This window comes from Phoca vitulina, unplaced genomic scaffold (genome assembly GCF_004348235.1).
Source record: "Phoca vitulina isolate PV1807 unplaced genomic scaffold, GSC_HSeal_1.0 scaffold20, whole genome shotgun sequence".
In the NCBI taxonomy this organism is placed as follows: domain Eukaryota; kingdom Metazoa; phylum Chordata; class Mammalia; order Carnivora; family Phocidae; genus Phoca; species Phoca vitulina.
The window spans coordinates 9,384,643-9,401,759 of NW_022589723.1; the positions used below are offsets into that span (position 1 = coordinate 9,384,643).

The 17,117-nt window shown below is 49.2% G+C and overlaps 1 protein-coding gene across 1 annotated transcript; it reads right to left on the minus strand.

Moving 5' to 3' along the window:
- Positions 1–297: 297 nt before the first annotated feature.
- RMDN3 (regulator of microtubule dynamics 3) lies at positions 298–17,016 on the minus strand. Its single transcript, XM_032417671.1, has 13 exons — positions 16,920–17,016; positions 16,371–16,564; positions 14,331–14,523; positions 13,756–13,899; positions 7,838–8,123; positions 6,920–7,022; positions 3,949–4,009; positions 2,430–2,505; positions 2,194–2,271; positions 1,892–1,990; positions 1,637–1,690; positions 1,443–1,523; positions 298–1,168 (listed from the first exon to the last, which is right to left on the minus strand). Exons 2-13 carry the CDS (start codon positions 16,555–16,557, stop codon positions 1,115–1,117), a joined length of 1,416 nt encoding a protein of 471 aa, XP_032273562.1. The 5' UTR covers positions 16,558–16,564; positions 16,920–17,016; the 3' UTR covers positions 298–1,114.
- Between the last annotated feature and the right edge of the window lie 101 nt (positions 17,017–17,117).

Consider the following 17,117-nt stretch of genomic DNA (forward strand, 5'->3'; position numbering starts at 1 on the left):
AAGCTTGGTTCTTATATAAAAGCATTTCAATCCTTCAGTCCTATAAACTTATCTCAGTTATTCTTGTAGGTGGGATTTATCAGGTGAGATTAGGCTTTGTGCTGTTCGCCATAAGAATAGCCTAGTTGGGGGGCGCCTGGGTGGCTCGGTCGTTGGGCGTCTGCCTTCGGCTTGGGTCGTGGTCCTGGGATCGGGCCCCCTGCTCCGCGGGAGGCCTGCTTCTCCCTCTCCCACTCCCCCTGCTTGTGTTCCTCTCTCGCTGTGTCTCTCTCTGTCAAGTAGATGAATGGAATCTTTAAAAAAAAAAAAGCCTAGTTGGAATAGGCCTTATTAGGCTAAAATAAGCTCTCACCCTGTGTTTTACATGTAACTAAAATTTCCACTGAAAGTAGCTTTAACCCAAGAGCTTAAACTATTTGGTGCTATTTTTCTATTTGTCTGTGGTAGTTTCAGTAGTAGGAAACAATTACGGAAGTGTTCAGCAAGAAAGGAGCTGATGGCAAACATAGAGGAATATAGTCAAATTTGGTTTATTTCAGGTTTGTACCAAAATATATTCCAGGCAACTCCTCAGATCACTGTTTCACAGTCTCAGAAGCCTTATGCACTGGTGTCCTTCCAAAAGCTGCCAGGACTCTGGAAGTGAAGTGGTCCAGCCCCTCGGCCCAGGAATAGTTAGAACTGACATGATAGGTGAGAAGAGGGCAATATCCATGGGCCGCCCTGACCTTTCCTTTTACCCTGATAGACAGGGTATGGTCTTAGAACTATATAGTTTGGAGTCAAATATTAATAGAAAAGATTAGAGAGTACAAGTTCTGTGTTTTGTTCTTATAGCTCTTTGAAGTTCATCCACCTCACCAGCAGGCTAAAGATAGCCTTCAGTGCTATATATATTACTCTTGATTTTTCAAGAATTCATTTAACTATAGCAATCCCGGCCTTAAGTACTTCCCCAATTTCAGATAAAATAAGGGATTAGAATAAATTAACTAGTGGGCAACAGGAAAGAAATTGGGGAATGGTTATGGATACCAGTGAGGACCATCACTTAGATTCCTGATGATCTAAGCAGGGCAGTCTCCCTCAAGTCATGAAGGCCATTGAAATGTGATTATTCTCTTAAAATTACTTCCAATTCTTCCAAGTCCTTCTGGAAAGCTGAATCCTAGGGAAACAAAGACAAGGACTCATTTCCCAAATCACTGATACTTTCCCTGCCGAGCTCTGTTACCACAGTCTTGAACCTACTTTCCCAGAATAGCCTGTAGCCTATGAAATCTGCCTCCTCCCCTAGGTGAGATATATACAAAGGAGCCTATATGCAAAAGTGTAGACTCTGTTGTAGGGAAATAAAACCTCAAGGGAAAATTTTCTTTCCTGAAAAGGTCACATGATTCAATAATGGAACCCAGTATTAGAAAAGCTCTTCTAAGTATTACCTCATTGGTGACATCCGGCAGCTCCAGGGCTAACTTGATCCATTGTCTAGCTTCAGAGTTTTTTCCTAGTTCTCTGTAGCACTGAGAAGAGATAACAGTGAAAACCACCACCAGGAGACTGAACTTTCAGGACCTCCCATTATTTATCAACATATATAGTTTCATCTACATTGAAAAAAAACAGGTGAGTTTACCTTGGAAATATATACCCTCCCTGCTTTGGAAAATCCTGGCTGTAATTCTTCAGCCTAGAAAAGGGAAGAAGGCATTTCAGTAAGGGAATTACCAAATTCAAGTCAGGCTGAAGTTTATTAAATAGAGCTTTCCAGTCCTGGTCTGGGGAACTCTATAAGCTCTCCAGGTGGTTCTGATTTTCCCATAGAACAGGCAGGCATAAAATTGCTGCCTACCAGAAATCCCTCCCTTCCTTCCCAATACCTAATAAATACCTTTAGGAAGCTTTGGAGGGCATCCTGCACAGTGGCACTGAGAGGGCTTTCAAACAAAGCTGTAGCAGTTTTTTTTTCTAACCAGCTCAGGTGAGAGACCTGCCACCAAAAGATCAAAAAGTGTGAATTAAAAGGTGGTTTGTTTTGTTTTTTTGAGAGAGAAAATCTCAAGCAGATTCCCTGCTGAGCTTGGAGCCTAACATGGGCTCAATCTCATGACCCTGAGATCATGACCTGAGCTGAAACCAAGAGTCGGGAGTTCAACCAACTAAGCCACCCAGGCACCCTGGAATTCAGCTTACCTGATAGCACCACCTGCCAAGGAGAAAGTGAGCCATAGGGTTTTCTGGCTGGAGAGCAATGGCTTTGTCCACATGCTCCTGAGGGGGGGAAAAGTAAATATAAATTGACATCAGAGTTGCTGAAGGAGGAACAAGAAGTCGTAGAAACTGTAGGAACATCCTTTGCAAGGAACAAGGAAAGAGCCGCGAATCTGAACTAGAGCAGCACAAGGGAAGGAAGAGAAGCCTTTCCTCACCTTGAAGCTAAAGCCACTCTGGATGCGCCTCTGGATGCTCTCATGCTCAGCCAGCTGACCACAAAGCACTGCATACCTAAGGGGGAAAGCCGCAGCAAGCTCAGGGACAAGGAATGGGCTTCCCATCCACTGCCCCCTTCTCCCTCAAATAGAGCTGAAAATAGCATTTCCATACATACAAAATTCCTCTTTTCCCAGATCTGTGGTCCCAATTCTCCAAAGTATGCTAGGTACAAAAAAGTGGGGTCCACCATAGTAAACTTCTCATACTTAACATTTAGGCAGTGTCTCAGTCCAAGTCTCCACAAATTTCCCCCTATAATGAGTACAGCCACTGGGGGTCGTAAAAACTTAAAAAGCAGATCTCTAAAAATCAGCATCAAAATGTAAGGGACCTAAGTACATTGGTTCTTATCTCCTGAGCAGACACTAAAAAAGTCTCATTAGCTTTAGAAGCATACAGGCATGTCCTGGGGAAGCTATACTCCAGGTTAACTGGGATACTCTAGGAAATTCTAATGTTAATTTGGGAACCAATAGAAGCAGAGGAAGAAAGGCTTCAGATTTCAGTCCTCTCCACATCCTCCCTCCCAAGGGAACAAAGCCAGCCAGCTTCCCATCTTCTATCTTCAAAAACAAAGGTCTCACTACCCCATCCCCCCAGCATTGTTTCTGGAAGCACAGTTGACATTAAATGAGTGTCTAGAGACCCAAGTTGCTTTTTCATATATTCAACAAATATCTGGGGGGTGGGGGTGGCATTTGTATCCGATACTTCCAGAAGCTCATTTCCGTATTTCCTCCAAAAAGCTGTTCCCCAAGAATAAAGTATGAGACCAGTTTCCATCCTTGGGAGTCCAGGAGCCCCAAGGAAATCCACAGGGAAGTGGCAATAACCTGGCCTCTGAGAAGCGCTCTTGCAGTGACAATCTTAGGACAGAAATATGGAAAGCAAAGGGGAGGTAAGAAGGGAATTTTCACTAAGACTGAGGTGCTGGAACCAGGCCCTAGGACACAAGTTGGCCTTGACCCATGGAAGTTGGCAGAACTTTGCCTCACAGGAGACAACAAAAGCAGGGCTGATGTTTTTGTAAGCTAATAAACTAAACTTCCTGGTGGTGACCTCACATTCGCTTTAACTCATGCAAGCCAAGCAAAGAAGCCAAAGTCTATCACCAGCCAGGGATTGCAGTTAGGGGGAAAGAAGAGCTTGTGCAGGAGCTACAAATTGTGCCAGCCTCCCTGAAGAACCAAGAACCCACAAATTGTGTAGCGAGGATGACTCAAAAAGCTACGTATTTCTCTAAGCTCCAACAACAACAAAATCTTCGAATTCGCCCTTGCCTCACTTCCAGGGCACCTTCCAAAAAAAACTCCCCTGGGTCCCTGGTTTGGGTTAGGCCCAGCCATATGGTAATAAAGGCCAGAGCTCCCTCTCCTGTTTCCTCTGGCAGAGAAATGGCTCTCTTCCACTGTAACTCATGCTAGCTCTTCCCAGGATCCCCCAGGGTGTTATTACCACTGGTGACAGTCAGCATTCCCATCCCCCTTCTTCAGGGCAGCCTCTGCTTCTTCTTTTCCTGTAGGGACAAAGGTGATCCAGAGTTGACAAGGGTTCCCATGCACACTTCCACATGAGGGGCTATGGCAAGAATGACTACTCTAGCTCTTACCAATCCCTACCCAACCTGGACTTGTTTGCAATAATTTTGAATTTGAGCAGAATGAAAAGCTGCAAATAGCTTCTCAGGGATAATTTCTGCTTCACCTCGTTGCTTTCCCTATCTCTGTCATCAGCTGCCCAACTACCTTCTTTTTACAACACCCACCTGATGTGTTTAAAGCTTTTTTTTTTCTTTTTAAAGATTTTATTTATTTGACAGAGACACAGCAAGAGAGGGAACACAAGCAGGGGGAGTGGGAGAGGGAGAAGCAGGCTTCCCGCGGAGCGAGGAGCCTGATGCGGGGCTCAATCCCAGGACCCTTGGGATCATGACCTGAGCCGAAGGCAGACGCTTAACGACTGAGCCACCCAGGCGCCCCAAAAGCTTTTTTTTTTTTTAAGACCGTGTGTGAGCAATGGGGGTTGGGAGAGAGAGTCTCAAGCGGACTCCATTCTGAGCGCAGAGCCCCATGTGGAGCTCGACCTCACAACCCTGAGATCATGACGTGAGCCGAAACCAAGAGTCCAACACAACTGACTGAGCCACCCAGGTGCCCCTCAAAGCATTTTAAATATAAAAGAACCCAGTGGCAATCAAACTGTTCCCAACAGACCTTACCCTAGAGGGTTGTGGGCATGCTTCAGGGTGTCCATGAATCCCTCTGAAGTTGTATGGAATTTTAGGTACATGTGTATTTTATTGAGGAGAGGGCCTACCTTGCCTTTTGATCAAATTCTCAAAAGGCTCCATGATCTAAAAACATTAATCATGGCTCTAGGCCAAAACTCCTCATCATGGCAAAATGTCTGACGAGAAATGACGTTTAGTTTTCTAGGCACCAAGACTGATAAATCAAGGCTTAAACACATGAAAGCTCTTGACAAGGATCTCCTAGGCTGTCGAGTAGCCTGGAGCCCTCTAGCTGAGGAACATCATGCCTACAATACTGGAGAAAAGAGCACACTGCCAAATGGGATTTCTCCTTTGATTAAAATGGAGAGGGCTCCAAAGGGAATGTGGAGAAGATGGAGCAAAAGTAATGGGTTGAGGTGACAGGCTGGCTGAAGTGAAAGGTTTCTTCATGCTTAAATGCTAGTAATGATGGTATAATGTTGTATATCCAACAAATACATTTTTCAGCTGGCTGATGAGAAACACCACCCCCACCCTCCCTCCACCCCTTGCAGCTTAACCTCCCCTTTCTAAACAGTGACTATATGTGGCTCCATCAATGAGGGACATTGTCTCTTAGCAGATTTTTCTCTGCCCACTTGAAAGCACTATCTTACTAGAAAAATAAGAGCTGACCGTTCTTTCCTGCCAAGCTAGACAGAGGGGTGAAAAGATACCACCTGAGATCCCACAGAATGGCTGCCTCCTGGTGGTCCAACTTTTAGAGATAGAACAAAACGAAAAGGACCATGAAGGATGGTCCTAAAAAGCCAAATTCTACAAGCAGGGCCTCCAAGGATGCTCCGTGTGTCAGTCAGCAGGAGCAGACTAGTACAGGGGTGCTAAGCTCTGCGGATCAGACCAGAGTACTGACTGGCTGCTCTAACCATCACCCTACCTCCACCTTTAGGTTTCATGCTGGCCGCTGGTACTAATAAGAGATGATCAATGGGGGCGCCTGGGTTAAGCCTCCGACTCTTGATTTTGGCTCAGGTTATGATCTCAGGGTGGTAAGATCAAGCCCCGTGTTGAGACTCCATGCTTGGCTTGGAGTCTGCTTATCCTTCTCCCTCTCTCCTCCCCTCCGCCAACCCTCCGGCTCGTGCTCCCTAAAAAAAATAAAATCTTTAAAAAAAAAAAAAAAAAAAGATCAACGATCAAAAGGAAAGGAAAGGTTCTTGTTGGTACCAAGAGTCTAAATAATCAGCCCAAAAACTAGTTAGAATCCTTACCTGAAATTTAGGAGGGAACGCAGAAACTTTTGAAAAGAAAGAAGCAAGCAGTAATTAAGCACCTTCTGTTAAAACTTGGAGATTTTTCTGATGATCTGTATCAATAAACATTCAACTCAATTGACCTGTTCTTTCTATATTGACAATTCTACAAATGCTTGAAACAATGACCTTGAGGCATTGTCAGATTTTACATTAGCAAAGATTCGATGTTTCTAAGTGAGGAAGTAGACATACCCACTTTGGATAGTTACCTTTAGGTATCTAACTGAACCACAAGACCCTAGAAGCCCACTGACAGTGCCCGACTTGTGGGGTGTGGCTAGGCAGGACCCATCTTCCCCACAAAACCAGTCATTTTTCAAAGTCCCAGGATTCTCAGTGACATGACAGACAGGGAGGAGCCCTGAGCTTGGCATCATTCATATGCACCCTACCTGCCAGGATGCAGACTTTGGCAACAGAGTTAAGTAGATCCCAAGGACTCCTAAGCTAGTAGTATTCTTCCAAACTGCTGCTCACAGGCGCTCACCAAACATACTCTACTGATACTCTTAGAGAACACCTGCCCCACAGGCTCCATAACTCAAACCAGATTCCTAAGCAGCAGCAAAAAAAACCTCTTCAGATTAAGAAAGCCCTCTCTTGCAGCTAGGGAGTGAGAACAAAGAATTGTGCTAGCATGATACAACTACCCCTAAAAACATTTGCACCTGTATTAATCCCAATGTGCAGGGAAGCAGACTGCTGGCTCAAAAAGGAAGCGGAAGTCGCTGGGAACCAGAGTTTGTCCCTAGTGAGTAACTGAGCCACAGCTGCCCTGACAGCCTATATCTGGGTGGTTCCCCTGAGCCCCAAACAGATGGGCCAGCTCCACCCCCAGAATCAGTCACCTTCCCATCAGGAATCTGTCAGCACTTACCATTTAGGGCATATGACTTCTTTTCGCTCACCTCTTCAGTGAGCTCACACATGTCGCTATAGGCCCGGGCCAGGCGCCAGAGAAAGTCCTGCCGGCTTCCATACTGCAGACCAAACAGAGGGATGGATGAGGCCCCTCTTCTTCAGCCGCAGAGACCTGGGGCTCTGGCCTTCTTCCCAAGCCCTAGGTTTGAGTTTCCAAGCTAGTGTGTTCCAAACTGACATGAGGCCAGCCTTAGGCACAGCGCTCCACCCCCACACGACCTCCCACCTGCAGTTAGCTAACTGGTGCCATGTCATCTCCAGCCAGTAGCTGCACCAGCCTCCGAGTGAGGGCATTCTGGACTGAAACTGTGAGGAGGAAAGGTCAACTCTAAGATGAAATGAGGCACCATGAGAAGTCTTGCTGACACAATGAAAGATGTGAGAATGCCCAAGAGAAGGAAACATTCTAACTCGGGGGCATTTATACCTGGGTGAGCATAAATTCTGGCAGTGAACCAGAGGAGAAGGAAACTGGCTGAGTGACCTCCACACTTGTCACTTGGGATGGAAACTTCAAGTAGGGCAGGCAGCTTGGGCTCTGCCTCAAGGGAAGTAAAAGAGGAAAAAAAAATATTCCAGTCCTTTCCACATTTCTCTCCACTGTAAGAGGTAGCGCTCTTTGGCAGTAGCTCTACAGGAGGCAGAGGACTGTGGTGAGGCGGCTCTGGGGCAGGCAGGTCAGCCAGGCCCCGAGGGGCAGCACGTGGCCTACTTGGAATAGGATGTGCAACCCTGGGGGATCCATGCAGAACCAGCCATCTCACCCTCATTTCCCTTCTTAGGGCATCTTGCAGGCTTACAAGTGACAGTGGCCTTCCTCCACTCCCAGGGGGGCTGGGGGCTAGTGAGGGCAGACGGGCAGCTGGGGCCTTACCGCGGGCTTGTTGCCGAGCAGCAGCTGGAAGCCCTCCCGCTTGCCCTGCTCGCTGCCCTGGTGTAGCTCATCCGCCTGCTGCAGGAGGGGCAGCACGTCCTCCAGGCCAGGGGAGCCTCCAGCATCCAGGGCTCCAGCCACGGGGCCCGAAGCCACCTCCGCCTCCAGGTCCGGAGAAGCCTTTCTCCCCATCTTCACAGTCTCACAGCTCACTTCATCTTCCCCGTCATCACTGTCCCTCTCAGAGTCCCGCTCATAGTCAGACTCGGCATTGGCTGTGGTGTAACTGGCAGAGAAACAGAAGTGACAGGGTCAAGGGAGATTATTTAGCCTCAGAGCTCTAGGGTCTGTCTCCCACCCACAAAGAGGGACACTTCATGGCGCTGCTGTCCACAGCACCAAGTAAAAACCACTTCTACCACTTAGGGGCAGAAATGAGTGCTTGAGAGAAAGCTTCCTACGGGAACCACGGGCTGGGAAAATGATCCTGGAGGGAAAGTGACCAGCTGGGGGCACTGTGGCGGTCAGGGGCCAATACGAGAACCCCCGGCAGAGCTACCAGGTTGGCCAGATAATCAGAAAAAGAAAAAAGGCTAGAAAGAAGCCGCCTAGAAAGGAATGTAACAAAATGTTGCTAGTACGGGCGCCTGGGTGGCTCAGTTGGTTGAGCAACTGCCTTCGGCTCAGGTCATGATCCCGGAGTCCCAGGATCGAGTCCCGCATCAGGCTCCCTGCTCAGCAGGGAGTCTGCTTCTCCCTCTGACCCTCCCCCCTCTCATGCTCTCTCTCTCTCAAATAAATAAATAAAATCTTTAAAAAAAAAAAAAAAATGTTGCTAGTAGATCTCATGGTAGAAGAATTAAAGGAAATTTTTCTACTTTTTAACATTACATATGGTTGCTTTAGTGAACATATGTTCTTTTCGGTAAAAAAGAAAGAAATACTTAAGACAAAAAACCATAATGTAGGTGGAGCTGATCTCCTGAGCTAGATGGCTCACCAGGCTAAGGGTTTGTCAATCATTTTTGCCTTATCAGCCAAAAGCACCACCAGAAACCACATGGGTGGGTGCCAGCCTCCGAGACCACGGGCAGCCCAAATATCTACGTTTTCTTTCTCAAGTCAAGGTATACTTCTGTCCTAAGTCAGCAGCCAAACCTAAACCACAACCTTGGAAACCTTAGGAACTTGCTCGGGGTGGGGAAAGGCCACTTCGCAGCCGGAATCAGGAGAGGAGGAAGATGCAAACAGAAGGGCCTGGGAAGGTATCTCTGGGGCTGCCACAAGCCAGGGAGGTGTCTCCTTGGAACCCCCTACTTTGATGCGCTCACTGAAGAGGAGGCCACATTTCTCTTGGATCTCGGCCTTCACCAGCAGCTGATGAGGGTGTTCTCCCTAACGGCCAACTGAAGCAGACAAAAATTGAGCAGAGGACAATGTCAGACTTCCAGGGGCTAGAAGCAGACACCAGAGAAACCTCCAGACCTGAGTGAAGGAAAAGCAGGTTCTGTCAGAGCCAGAAGGTTCTGAAGCACAGGGAAGATCTTAGGGTCATTTAGGGATAGGCCTTCCTCCTGGAATGAAAGACAGGGACAGGATACCTACAGCTGGCGCAAAACAGACCTGGAGAGATGAGAAAGGCACCTACAAATAAAGGCAGGACCAGACAGCGTCAAGTCCGGCTGCAAGTGGTAGGCCAGAAACCCAGACCCAACGAGGAGGCGGGCTCCGTCCGGAAGGTACTGAGCATGCAACAGACCAAGGGCCCAGTCTGTGCCGCTGCTTCACAGAGGAGCTTCCAGACTCATCTAACAAAGGGCCCCAGGAACAGCTACCACAGGAACCTGGAGGGTATCGACCTTAGCTTCACCTTGCTTTTTAAGATGTTATCCAAGTTCTTTCCCCTCTAGCAGTGTGCAGTAGAAACGTGAGAAATTAGAGGGACAAGGGAAAGTGGCATAGGATTTACAACCAACCTGGGTGGTGAGGAACAAGACCACGCAGGGGCAGCCTCGACAGACTCCCAACCAGTTCTGAAGCCTTGGACAAGAACCTGCCCAAATGAGAACATCAAACCAGAGTCTACCAGCACCTCTACTCAGCCCAGCCAGACCGAAAGGCAGGACGGGTAAATGGGTTACCTGGGGTAAGGAGCTAGAGTCTCGTATCTCCTATTGCTAGAAAGGAAGGGAGACCCTACTGCCTGCCGAGCTCCCTCCAATGAGGAGTTCAAATCCCGAGTCCCCCAGGGAGGGACCCCTGCTCTGACCCCTACAGTGCACAGCATCAGCAGTCTCTCTCCAGGGAGCTCCCATGGCTGAGGAAAAGGGGTGGTCAGGAGGGACTTTGCTGCCACCCGCCGAGTAAGAGCTGGTGGAGCCGGTGAGGCACAGAGGCTCCAGTGAGGCCGAACGGCGGGGAGGCCTTTTTTGCACCTCAGCCCCACTCTAGCGAGCTCTGCCTTGCTCGTGTGCACCCTGCTGGCGGGCACGCAGTGGGCGGGCACACACCTGCGGCCTGAGCACAGACAGCAGCCCCGTGAGCTTCCGGGCCTTGCACAGCGACATGGGCTGCGTCTCTGTATTCACACCGTGCTCTCACACCCGTCAGACCACCAATCCAGCCCTTGGAGAAATCCAGCGAGGGGGGGTCCCTTTTGTTTAACATGCCCTGTGGCTTTTGACATCTGACAGGGACTGGCAGGGACCTTTGAAAAGGCTCTTCGGAGCTGTGCCCTTGGGTGCAACACATTGTTCCCACATACGGTAGAGAACCCATGGCTCCTTCGGAGCAAGGAGGCCAGAGCCACCCTACTCTACCCCTTGAGGAGAGCCCCAAGTCCGTGACCAAGGACTCAGTCACACACACATCCCCTTCTGATGATTAAGTTTCTTTCTTTTGACTCCTCTAAGCCCCATTAAAGGGGCTGAGCTAAAGCATTCAAAGACATCCAGGCATGGGAGACTCAGTGGCGGGGAAGACAAGACCAACCTAAACAAGGTGATATTTGCCCAAGAAGGAGAGGCAATGAGGTTGCAGGCAATCCTTGGCTGGAATGCCTGGGAAGGCTTGCTGGGGGAGTTGGTGTTTTAGGGCAAGCTGGGTTCTGATCGGGAGAGAAGTAAAGCTATGTTTGGTACAATGTTCAGGGAACAAGCTTGTGGACCCACATGGTGACTCTGCCTCTGCCATATTCAGTCGGTTCCCTGGGAGCTCAAAGTTGCTATTTTATTTGGAAGAAAAGGGAATCCAGCGTTCAGTGGAGTAGGCTGTTAAATATGCTTAGCCTTTCATCCCTCAAAGAAGCACTCCTCCTCTGGCCCCACATGTTCAAAGCCATTCCAGAGTTTGTGGTCTCCTCCCAAAATTCCCCCTGGACCTATATGGCACTGACCATGACAAAAAGAATTAATTCACCATGGCCGCTGCCCCAGACAGCAGCCAGCTAAACTGGAGTCTTGCACCATCTACCACCATCAGCTTCTACATGCCACAGGATCAGTCATGGGCTGAGCCTGCTAGTAATTAAGAAAGCCACCCTTCGTCTCATCCCATCATGGGTTGGCTGATAAGCCTGTCTTTCCCCTTATGGCCTTCAGAGCCCCAGTGAGCACCCCAAGCAGTGAAGCACCCATAAACTTCCCTGGTTAAATCCCCTGGCTCTCACTGTTCCCAGAAGTTTGTACAACTTCTTTCTCTCTTTAAGATTTACTGGAGAGGGAGAAAGAGAGCGAGCGCATGTGCACAAGCAAGCAGGAGGAGGGGCAAAGGGAGAGGGAGAGAATCTCAAGCAGACTCCCCACTGAACACAGAGCCCAACCCGGGGCTCAATCCCACCACCCTGAGATCATGACCTGAGCCAAAATCAAGAGTCGGTTGCCCAACCAACTGAGCCACCCAGGCGCCCCTTGTACAACTTCTTAAAATCATCATTAAAGGCCTCGAGTTCTACATCTTTTTTTTTTTTTTTTTTTTTTTTAGTTTTTTTTTTACAGAGAGAGACACAGCGAGGGAGGGGACACAAGCAGGGGAAGTGGGAGAGGGAGAGGCAGGCTTCCCGCGGAGCAGGGAGCCCGATGCGGGGCTCGATCCCAGGACCCTGGGATCATGACCTGAGCCGAAGGCAGATGCTTAACGACTGAGCCACCCAGGCGCCCCGAGTTCTACATCTTGATCTTGGGCAGAGCTGTGACCTCTCCTTCTGTTCTACCCTCTTACAAATGTTAAGTTTCCCACCCAAGTGACCTCCTTCAGTGAGTTGCATAGAGATGCTCCTTAAGTCTCAGGGTCCACTATCAATTACTTTGTCCCTCTTTCTTTTCAGCCCAGATATATCAAATACGAATTCCATTTCTGCCCCCTCCTCTAACACAGCCTTCTGGAAACAGAAGTATTAGGTAACTGAAAAGGGCCACGTCCACTAACCCTTGACAATACAGATAATAGGGATCAGGTAACTCCAACAGAAGTCACAAATGGAGGACTAAAGATCTTATCAAGACCTGGCTTGTTGCAAGAGGTGCCTGAGCAATCAATAATCAAATCCAGGACAGATGCCCAATGGCAGTAATATGGAAAAAGAGTAATATTATTCTTCATTTTCTTAGAAAACCAAATGAGGAGAGGCAGGAGAATATACTGTCCCAAACAAGAAAACGAGGCTGAAAGTTTTTTAAGATGTACTGACCAGATCATACTGCTATGGGTAGGTCTTCCCTGGGCAGTGAGTTGTGGCAGCTCTTAGTCCACGGGAAGAACTCCCAAGGGCTGCATGGGACAGGTCTTCCTGTAAAGGCCTTTCCATGCCCCCACAACAAGCCATGCCTTAGATCACAGACCCTCACACCCCTGCAGATGAGCCCCACTGAGCCTGCACTTAATAGCTGTATAACTTGTCAAGGCATCAAACCTCGCTAAGCCTCAAGTCTCCATCTGAGAAAAGGAAGAAGAGCAGCACCTACTTCCTAGGATCCCTGGGAGGATTAGGTGAGGAAATGGCTCTAAAGTGCCTGGCACGGTGTCTGCCAGAGGAAAAATAAACAGCAGTTAACATCATAAGGTGTTTCAGCTAAAGAAGGACATTGCTGCAAAGATCACCCTGAACGGCTGTAGGCATGTTTGTAGCCGAGTCAGTCCTGTCCCAGCAAAAGGCTGGGCTGTTCTCTGTGCCAGTCTTTTCCTCGGGCAGGAAGAAAGGTCAGCCTCAAGACCTCACAGAGGAGCTAGCCGCACGCAAGTGACAGCATCGGGCACCACAACAAAGACCTTCATTCAGACTCCACCCTTGAGACCAAAGTTTCAATATGGCACTGGTGACTTAAAATCAAAAAGCCCTTAGCCTGACCACGTTTGGAGGCTGTCCACCAGACTCGTGCCTGCTGTCCCGCATCGCAGTGAGGCCTATGGTCGGACCCGCTGGGCTACCAAGGACTCGGTCAGCTCCCACCTGTCAAGATGGCACGGGAGCGCGAGCGAGCCTCCCCTGCGGGCAGAGCGGAGCTTCCAGGAGAGGGGAGCACAGTTAGAGCTTAGCGGGCTCTGGAAACCTGGCTCAGCCACTGAGTGAAGGAAATAAAGTCCTAAAACAACGCTTATAAAGTCCTTGTGAAAACACAGGCAAATATTCAACTGTTACAGGAAAAATGAAAATAAAAATTACAGCAACTTTGTGAAAAACCAACTCAGAGGAAAATGACAGATGCAAGCAATAAGCATTGTTAACATCTCATTTGCCTGGGTGACATAAGGTGGATGGTTCTTCTTGTTTAACCTATTCCTTATTTTATTCATTTATACCCTCTTACCTTGTTCCCAAGATTACTGACAGCCGCTCAGTGTGACTTTTCCGCGGATAAACAGTACTTCTACAAAATGTAACCTGGCTGAAGCCACAACCGCCTCCAGGAGAAAGGACTCACCCGCCTTCGCTCTCGGCGTCTGTGAATGTGGCTCCGGACGTGGCTGTGAAGTAGACAGAGCTGGACCCAGTAGAGTCACTCCTCTCCCGGGCAAATGGGAACCTTCGCCGCCGAGCCACTCTCTGGCTCTCTTCCATGTGGGATCTGAAAGCAGGGCCCTTTAGAGAGGGTGCCATTAGGCCCCAGCCAGCCTGTCTTTCTCCTCCCCATGAGGGAACCTCTTACTCCTGCTGCTCATTAAAGGGCCAAACACAGAGATAATCCCGGGTTTCTAGCCTTAGGACAACACGAAGGGCAGCTCCCCGGACCCAGCCTGCATGGGCAAACCAGCTAAGTCAGAACAAAGCCTGGCAGCCGCTACAACAGACCACGAGGGCCCGAAAGCAGCAAGGAACTTATGGAAGGCAAGGTACCAAGCCTACAGCTTCCCAGCCAATTACGTGAGCAGCTCTAAAACGCGCTGCTTCCTCAGAGAGAGCAGCAAGGCCAGGACACAGCTCAGCTGAGAAAGCTAGAGGGGCCGGGAGAAGTTGAGGGGCAGGGAGCAAGGCGGGACCGAAGGCTGCATCACTCACCGGACCTCCCCAACAATCTGCCCAGCAAGCCCCTGCAGGCTGCTCCGCAGCTCCTCTACCTCGCGCCGCAGGGCCACCAGACTGGTCAGCACCAAGTCCAGGCGCTCCAGCACCTCCTCCGGGCCTTCTCGCCGAAGGCTGGGCAGCACCGCAGCGTCTCCAGCCTCACCGGGGACTGCCCGAAAAGGCCTCACTGAAGGAAGGACAGCACAGTGATGCTCAGGGGACAGGGTGAGGAAAAGATCTTGGACCTGCAATTTAAGAACACTTGCTTCTCACTGGAGCTCAATTTACTAAAACCCTTGAAGCTCAGACAGTATATGTTCATAGCTAAGTCCTGGTAACAAGTCTTCAAGTTACTATTCAAAGACAAAAGAAAAATCAAGATTCCCAATCTCTAAACAAGAGCCCCCTCTGTTCCAAGAACCTGTCACACCAGGGCCTTTAGCAGTACCGCACGCCACGGCAGGTAATGTAAAATGCTTGCAAGAACGCAGTCCCTAGAAGGCAGGACACCTGCCCTGTGAAAGGAAAACAAAACCCTTTACCTGTCCGTCTAGTTCCCATATACCAGGCAGTCAATACTAACCCCACAGCAAAACTAAAATTGAGCCCAAATTCTGAGCTTTCACTTCACAAAGAAGAGCAAAGGAAACTCTGAGATCCTTTCGAGGACTTCATTTAGTATCATCAAAGAAGGGCAAAGAGAAAGGGGCAGTTACTAAGAGAAAAGCCCATCCACACCCCATGGGAAAAATACCATTCCCAAGCCCTCATTTGAGCTCTGGGTAAAAATTCCAACAATAAATGCTAATAAATTGGTAGCTACCCAAGGCCATTAGACTGGAAAATGTAAAAACAGTAAAGAAACCAGGAAGGCAGGACCCACAGTCCAGGCAAGCATGAATGTGTTAAAGGAAATCTTTTAGTAAGAGTGTAGGCTGGATTACAGTACACACCCAATATCATTCAAGAATTTCTTGCTCAAGAGAGCAAGAAAGATCTCTGGGGGGCACCTGGCTGGCTCAGTTGGTAGAGCATGCGATTCTTGATCTAGGGGTCATGAGGTCGAGACGTTAAGTTAGAGATTACTAATTTAAGTGTAGAGATTAAGTAACTTGACGACTTAATCTCTTAAATAAAACCTTAGAAAAGAAAGATCTCTGGGAACATAGCCACTTTCTCCAAACATCTACTGCTAAGAAATTACAAATAAACCAAAAGGAAAAGGAAAGACAAGCACACTTGAAATACTAGGTTACCAGCCAGTTGCAATCTAAATTGGTAACTCTTTGAAGACTCTTCTAAAACAAACTTTCCCAATCCATCTGGCATTTGGTAATCAGAGAAACACTCATTCCCAATTAACATGGGGTGACATGATCTCAATGCTTCTCTATTACACACACCTGAGGAGAGTGGTTTGAACCAGCCCTAGATGCTTTGCTCAAATAACTTAAGGTCAAAGTTCTGCAGAACATGCACTCCCACATCCATGCTGTGCAAGTTCACAGAACCAGGTGACCAGACCCAATCCAACCACTTAATTGCTCTGTGACACCCTGGGGAAAGTTACACAATCTTTTCAAATTTCCATTTTCTCCTAAGAAGGATTTAAAAATAAAAACAAAAACAACTTGGATAGTCTCCAAGTTCCCTTCAAATTCTAATACATAATTTAATACATAAGCCTCAAGAATTAATTTCCCTATGATTAGTTTTCCCTTATGCCTTATTTTGGACTCTTTCTTTACTTATTAAACCCCTCACCCAACACTAAGCAAGTGCCTTTAAAACATGCGTGGCACTATTGTGGCCTGAACTAAGAGTGAAAGCTAAACAGCCTTTTCACAATATACTTTCCTGGGATTACAGGAAAAAGAAGAGAGAGGCTGCTTTCCTTTTCAATAAGCTTTACAGAAAAGTGAAACTCTCAGGCACCCCCTTCCGTTGTCCTGTCCCACAGGCTCTGCTAAAGGCAGCCCGGACCCTAGGCCCATCCGTCAGCCACGACTGTGGCCTCAGGGGACCGGCTCGTACCCTGGCGTCCTGGCTCTGGGGTCTGCGTGTAGTCCAGGGAGTTAGGCAGGCTCTGGCTGTGGCCATGGCGCTGGGTCCGTTTCCACCGCTGGCTGTAAAGGGCACACAGGAATCCAAGGCCCGCGGCGGTGCCCAGCAACAGTCCCAGCCCGGCTTGGGCGCCGCCCAAGACCCCCAGTCTAGACATGCTGCACCTGCAGCGCACGTGAACCACCGGCAGCAGGCGGGCGGGGACAGGGGGAGAGAGATTCGTGAGCGTGATCCTCCCACCCCGAAGCTCCCGACTACCCTCACCCCAATCCGGATCCTAAGGTTTCCGCCAGACCCCTGTGCCCGACTACCGTGCCTCTCACCCAACTTGGACGCAGCCTCCCCTCCAACATACCCGCAGCCCTGACCTCAGAGTCAGGTTTCTGGGCCTCCAACTCCCGCCCCCAGGCCCACGACACTGCAGACAACAAACCCGCCGCCCCGGCTGCAAACTCCAAGCCACCCCCCGCGCCCTCGGAAGGCGCCCTAGCCCCGCAGCAGATCAACTCAGACCCTCACCCGGCCGCTCACAACCAAAGAAGCAGCCGCCACGGCCGCCGCCTCACGCTGTCAATGACCTGACGTCATCAAGCGGCGCCAGCAGCCCCGCGCGCCGTTAGGAACGCGCGAGGAGACGACAGCTCAGGGCTCCGCTTCCGCCCACGCTTTTTCCAGGGGGCGGCGCCGGCGGCGGGCGGGAAAGGGGGACCCAGGAGG

Excerpts from the sequence above, each read along its gene's own strand:
- RMDN3 (XM_032417671.1), bottom strand. The coding sequence starts at position 16,557 with ATGTCTAGACTGGGGGTCTTGGGCGGCGCCCAAGCCGGGCTGGGACTG. Across the intron at positions 14,524-16,370 it reads CCCAGAGCCAGGACGCCAGG|TGAGGCCTTTTCGGGCAGTC; the intron begins GTACGAGCCGGT and ends TCCTTCCTTCAG. Across the intron at positions 2,272-2,429 it reads AGAGTGGCTTTAGCTTCAAG|GAGCATGTGGACAAAGCCAT; the intron begins GTGAGGAAAGGC and ends TCCCCCCCTCAG.